General features: G+C 47.6%; 1 protein-coding gene across 1 annotated transcript; it reads left to right on the top strand.

Moving 5' to 3' along the window:
* The first annotated feature begins 435 nt into the window (after nucleotides 1-435).
* Nucleotides 436-5,629, top strand: AVPR1A (arginine vasopressin receptor 1A). The gene is made up of 2 exons (XM_075080931.1): nucleotides 436-1,510; nucleotides 2,843-5,629. The coding sequence occupies exons 1-2, from the start codon at nucleotides 502-504 to the stop codon at nucleotides 3,124-3,126; spliced, it is 1,293 nt and encodes a 430-aa protein (XP_074937032.1). The 5' UTR covers nucleotides 436-501; the 3' UTR covers nucleotides 3,127-5,629.
* The last annotated feature ends 763 nt before the right edge of the window (nucleotides 5,630-6,392 follow it).

The following is a 6,392-nucleotide window of genomic DNA, read 5'->3' on the forward strand; positions in this document are numbered from 1 at the left end:
CCGGGAGCCCAGCCCGGGAGCCCAGCCCGGCAGCCCAGCCCGGCAGCCCAGCCCGGGAGCTCAGCCCGGGCAGCCCAGCCCGGCAGCTCAGCCCGGGAGCCCAGCCCGAGCAGCATTTCCCGCTTCCCCGTGTGCCCTCCGGGCTCCGCCGAGATCACGGAAGAGCTGCCGGACCCCATCCCCTCTCGGAGCATCACTTTTTTGGGGGGATCAGCCCCCGGTCCCTCTCGGCGGGGCGCTTCCCCCCCTCCCCAACCGGGGGCGGGCGGCCGCGGAGGGCGGTGGCGGCGGCCGGGGAGTAGGGGGCTGGCGTTAGGGGCTGGGCTGGCGCTGGCACGGCCGCTCCCCCCTCGCCGCGCCCGGCTTCGCCGCGCCTCGCCTCCCGCGGCGGGGGATAAAGGCACCTGGCCGGGCGCTGGGCGCCGGCGGAGCGGGGAAGGCGGCGGGTAGGGTCAGCGGCCGAGCGGAGCGGGGGTCGGGCCCCGCCGCGCAGCCCCCTCCATGCGCCTGGCCGGCGGCGCCGGCTCCCCCCGGGCGGCTCCTTCGCCCGGGAACGGCAGCCGGTGGCGGGCGGCGGAGCCCGACGGCGGCGGGAGCAGCCCCAGCCCCGAGGCGTGGTCGGGGTCCCCCAACGGCAGCCTGGGGGGCTGGGACCCCTTCGGGCGGGACGAGGAGCTGGCGAAGCTGGAGATCGCCGTGCTGGCCGTCACCTTCGCCGTGGCGGTGGTGGGCAACGGCAGCGTGCTGCTGGCCCTGCGGCGCACGCCGCGCAAGGCGTCCCGCATGCACCTCTTCATCCGCCACCTCAGCCTGGCCGACCTGGTGGTGGCCTTCTTCCAGGTGCTGCCCCAGCTCTGCTGGGAAGTCACCCACCGCTTCCACGGCCCCGACGGACTCTGCCGGGTCGTCAAACACCTGCAGGTCTTCGGCATGTTCGCCTCGGCGTACATGCTGGTGGCCATGACCGCCGACCGCTACATCGCCGTCTGCCACCCGCTGAAGACGCTGCAGCAGCCCACCAAGCGCTCCTACGGGATGATCGCGGCCGCCTGGGCGCTCAGCCTGCTCCTCAGCACCCCGCAGTACTTCATCTTCTCCCTCAGCGAGGTGGAGCGCGGCTCGCAGGTCTACGACTGCTGGGCGCACTTCATCATGCCCTGGGGAGCCCGCGCCTACATCACCTGGATCACCGGCGGCATCTTCGTCGCGCCCGTCCTCATCCTCGTCACCTGCTACGGCTTCATCTGTTACCACATCTGGCGCAACGTCAGGGGCAAGACGCGCCCGGGGGAGGCGGCGGCGGCGGGCGGGGGGCGGCGGGCGGGCGGCGGCGGCCCGCGGCGGGGGCTGCTGCTCGCCCCCTGTGTCAGCAGCGTCAAGACCATCTCCCGCGCCAAGATCCGCACCGTCAAGATGACCTTCGTCATCGTCTCGGCGTACGTCGTCTGCTGGGCGCCCTTCTTCACCATCCAGATGTGGTCCGTCTGGGACCAGCGGTTCCCCTGGGTCGGTAGGTGACGGGGCGGGGGGCACCGGGAGGGCACCCCGCCGCTTGCCCCCCGCGGTGGCACACGGTGGGGTTCTCCGGGGACATCCCGAGTCGAGCGGGGGGGAAGACGGGCTGCGGAAGCCTGCTTTCCTCTAACTGCTCTGGGTGGGCATTCTCTGCTGTCTAATAATGGGGTTGAGCACACCCTGAACCCTTCCTGTCAATAGGGCAGTCGCCCCTGAGTAGCTCCTTTAGTCAGGCGCCGGTTCTCGTGAAACAGTGGCAATTCGGTATTTTGGAGATACCTGTCCCTCTGTTAAATCTGGAGGAAAATGATTGATGAGTTTAAAAGTTACTACTTGGGGAATGACAGGCAACATAGTAACATATACCCTAATTCCTCATAATGAAAAAGATGCAAATCAAAATGTTGGAATCCATAGGTTTTTTGTTATTTTTTTCATATCCCCAAGTTATCACTATAGCGAGAGCATTGATTGCCCCTAATATCAGACTGAAGTCAAGCCTAAAATGCAGGTCTTTACAGAGAAATAAAGGCTTGCAGTAGACAAATAGCTTTTTTTTAACTTCAAAAGAAATGCAAACTTAACTGAACAGATGGATATTGGTAGTTTTGTTTGAAGAGGTTCTTTAAATCTGTGGAACTGCGTAACACAGCAATTATGCTTCTTTGAAGATTCAATATTTACAAAGAAAGATCGCTAATAATTGATGAGACTAAATGTGTATTTAGAGTATTTGATAATTTAACTAGTTATTGAAGGTAGAGGACCATAACTGTTTTACTACACAGTGCTAACTTCTGTTTTTCCCTTAAGTAAAATTTGTTCAACCTCTGAAGTCCAGATTTGATTCACAAGCCGGTAGCTGAGCATTCCACACTTCTCAGCATGAAAATGTCTATGGCAAAAATTAAGTATTACTGAAAGCAGTGGGAAATCAGTGGGAATTTTGCCGCTGCCTCCCAGGGTAACCAGTTTTTTAAAACAAAAGTCTGAGTAAAAACTTTTCAGTATTTAGAGTATGAGCTTATCAACACATGGATAAACATTAGTGGAAATGGGACTAAAGCATTGCTTTGGATGGATTGTCCCATAACTTCTTCTGTCACAGGTTTTTGAAGTTTGTTCAGACAAATTCTCGTTGACTTCAATGGCCGCCTTACATAAATAAGAACTTTCCTGATTATGTCCTCATTAATTTCAAATGCTGCTGCTCAGCTTTTAGAACTAGAATTATTCAGGAAGATATATCTAACAGTTAATGGAGCAATTGACTGAACGGTGTGAGTGTTCTTTTGGTGATTAAAGTGCTTTCTTCCTCCCTCCCCAGATTCTGAAAACACTGCAACTACCGTCACGGCTCTGTTGGCCAGTCTGAACAGTTGCTGTAACCCGTGGATCTACATGTTCTTCAGCGGGCATCTCCTGCAAGACTGCATACAGAGCTTCCCTTGCTGCCAAAAAATAAAGCAAACGCTGAGTAAAGAAGATTCAAACAGCAACAGCAGGCGACAGACTTCTTTTACCAACAACAGAAGTCCAACACACAGCTCGAACACCTGGAGAGAGTCGCCCCACTCCAAATCGACCAGCTTCATTCCCATTTCAACCTGAGGCAGGCCACGGGGCAGGCAGGGCTTGCAGCCTCATAACAGCACTTGGGAAGGTTGCGGCGTAGCACTTTACACTGGTCAAAGGCACCAGTCATGGTAACGAGGAATGACTAAGGTGGCCATAAGACAAAACGTGCCGCATTGCTCGATAAGCTGTTCTGCAGTGTATAAATTATTTTCTGAAAGATATTTAGGACTTGGGCAACTGATCTGGATTGCAAGACAACAATAAAGCAATTATTTTTCTAAATAGAATTTATTATTTTAAATCTTTTTTGTTTTGAAAATACTAAGTGCATTGTTTGCTTGTTGTTCAAAGCAGTAAAAAAAAGAGAGTTGGTGTGTGTTGGGGTAATTCCGCTCTTTAGTGTTAATGCCTAAAACTTCTCATGATTGTCTGATGAAGTCACAGGGTGAGAAGATGATGTGACCAAGATCACAATTTAGTCTTAAACGCTAAAAGAAAATAGTTGGGAAAAAGTCCTGACTGTCCAGATACGGAACATGGTTAGACAGGCTCTGAGTTATTGGGAATTTAATTGATCATACTGCTTTATCTTGCAAAGGTCTAGCAATTTTCAGTTAATGAAATTTAACAGCCCTTGTAAAGGCAAATCCTTCAGTGCTGTCGATGTCTGTATGTGTATTGTGGGTTTTCATTTTTAGGGTGACATTTCCTCTTCCCTTCATGTCGGTGGAAGTTATACAACATATTTTTTTGTGTGTTGGTGCACCTACCTTGATTTTTTTAAACTAATTTTTAAAATATATTGATAAATAAGCATGCTAAGCTATGACTAGCTCAGCCCTGTTACGAACAGGTACACCAAGAAAACTCATCATGACGACCAGAGCTACTTGCTTTATGGGTAAGAATTTCATCTTTTCCTTTTTCTTCACTAAGACGGCTAGGATCAAGTCACATTTGGTTGTCAAGCAAATAGCCCTATAAATTCAGGAGAATGTGGCTGTTTGGTAAGAGCAGGAGAATCAGTATATTCCAAGACACAGATGTGAGAATCAAACTTAAAAGTCTTCTGGGAGCATATAAAAATTATCAGTGTTTTTGGTTTGGGTTTTTTTTTTGGCAGATAATGACAATGCAAAGTCTTTGAAATTGGCCGTAAACTGTAATTAAAAGTCATCACAACACATTTGCTGACTATAAAGCATTCAAGGTGTGCTTGTTTCACTTCAATCCATGCCAAGTCAAATATAGTTCCTACAGCTTGTAACTAATCCTGGTATGTCTTTCTATGGAGCCTGGAATTGTGTTTTGAAGCTCCCTGAATAAGCTCTGCTGTAGTTTTAAAGTCCTGAGGATCTCTTTGAGAAGCACAGCTACCTATCCACTCCATTTTCCTGAGCTCTCTGGATCCTGAAATCCATGTGTTCTCCTGGCAGTACCCAGGACTTCTGATGCAGTCCCAGCTGGCTTGCTGGAGCACTGGGACACATGCACGGCTGCACAGCATGCATGCTTCTGCTTGCAAGGAAGAAACTCAGCAGCAGGTTTCTCTCTTTCCCACCAAAACCAGGCAAACAAGATTACTTTTCTAATTGCTTGAGGAGAAAAAAAACCCTGGGGCCACACTGGGGCTTTCACTGAGGATGGTGCTGGCCCTGTGCCAGTCACAATAATGGTAGCAGAAATTAATAGATCTAGATGCAGGATAAGATCATATTCAAACTGTTGTCCACTCCAGAAGCTCCCAGACGTATTAATGACTATTCCAGGCAAAGAATAGGGAAGATTATAGCTCAAAAAAAAAACCAATTTAGATTTTGTTGTCACTAAATAAAATCTTAGCTCTTCCCCCTACATTCTTGTTATCATTTTCTGCTCTTCGGGAGGGCAATCTGGTCTAAAGTTTTGTTGTTGTTCAAAACACTAGAACCCAAAGGACAGCATAGTGGAATGGCTTATGTTTAACAGACTATCTTTTTGACCACCTTTAGCGCACAGATGTGACTACAGCTCTCACCAGTCCTGTGTGAAGGTTTGTGAAGCTGAAGTTATATTTTAATGCAAAAAAATGCATGCAGTGGTGTTGGCTGTGTGTGTGTATTTGTGCACATTGTATGTACAGCATATATTTCGCAAGTAGGTAATTCACAGTTACTGAAATTGCAAGTGTTTCAAGTTAAGTACACTATCCTTTGCCTAGTTTTCTATTTGTGTTACTACTTTCTTTGTACATAAAATATATATTAAAAAGCACTTAGCTGTACTAACAGAATTTTCATGTTTGTGGAATTAAATTATTTTTCTATGACACTTTCTATTCAAGCAGAGAAGATGACAAGAAAACAAATGTAGAATAATGTTGATAATAAAACTAAGCTGGGAAATGACCAATATATATAAAAAAGTAAACAGTAATTTGCAGTTTCTTCCGAATATGTTACAAAATCTAGGCTTACACTCGGGGCTTGTCAGCATAAATGTACCCTGTGAGTGTTCTGCTGTTTCTGTAATTAAATTGACAACACTATTCAGCAGCATTTGGATTCCAGGCATTTTTTTCAAATACTGAGTTTTGTGTCTTCACGTAATTGTAATGTTGGGATATACAGCCCGTATTTCTAATTGTTCACCTGTGGAGATGAGGGGTCTTTTAACAGCTGCTTTGGGTTTTCATGAGGGCACACTAATGAAAACAGCAGGAAACAAGAAATCGTGAAACCATTGCACATGGTTTAAAACATGGAAATATCCTCTAATAAACCTGTATATTTGTTTGATGAGAAGCATTTTGTTTCTTTCACTTGACTAGATTTTGCACGGCCAGAAACCTATTTGGTGATACTCTCTATATATGACAAAATGTAAAATTTCTTCCTTAATTTTATGAGTTGCTTCCATGAAAAGCTTTAAGGAGTGAACAAAACTAAGAAGTTTTTCCATTACACGTAGTGCACGAAGGACACGTGCCAAGAAGGAATGTGCAGTTGGCTTTCTGCTACATGCTGCTAGTATTGTTAAAACATGTAACATAGCACTCACTCAAGTCCTAGAGGGGTTATTGTGATATTTTAATTTTGGGGAACAAAATATTTAGCTTCTAATATAAAACATGATGGAGTGGATGAGCCTGCACTCTGTTGTTTGTGCTGGTGTTACTAGAATTGCAGCATTTTAAACACAATTAGATGGCAGAAGTGGAGTGCATGAGGTGATACAGAATATGGAAAGGATTTTGTGCTTTTAAATAAGAAGCATAAGTTGCCAAGAAGCGCTTTTCATTCCTTTTTAAATTTGTAGGT

The sequence above is a fragment of the Phalacrocorax aristotelis genome, chromosome 1 (assembly GCF_949628215.1).
Source record: "Phalacrocorax aristotelis chromosome 1, bGulAri2.1, whole genome shotgun sequence".
Lineage (NCBI taxonomy): Eukaryota > Metazoa > Chordata > Aves > Suliformes > Phalacrocoracidae > Phalacrocorax > Phalacrocorax aristotelis.

Bases quoted from the DNA above. Each gene is read 5' to 3' on its own strand.
- AVPR1A (XM_075080931.1), top strand. From the start codon at position 502: ATGCGCCTGGCCGGCGGCGCCGGCTCCCCCCGGGCGGCTCCTTCGCCC. The intron at 1,511-2,842 runs GTAGGTGACGGG...CTCCCTCCCCAG, and splicing joins CCAGCGGTTCCCCTGGGTCG to ATTCTGAAAACACTGCAACT.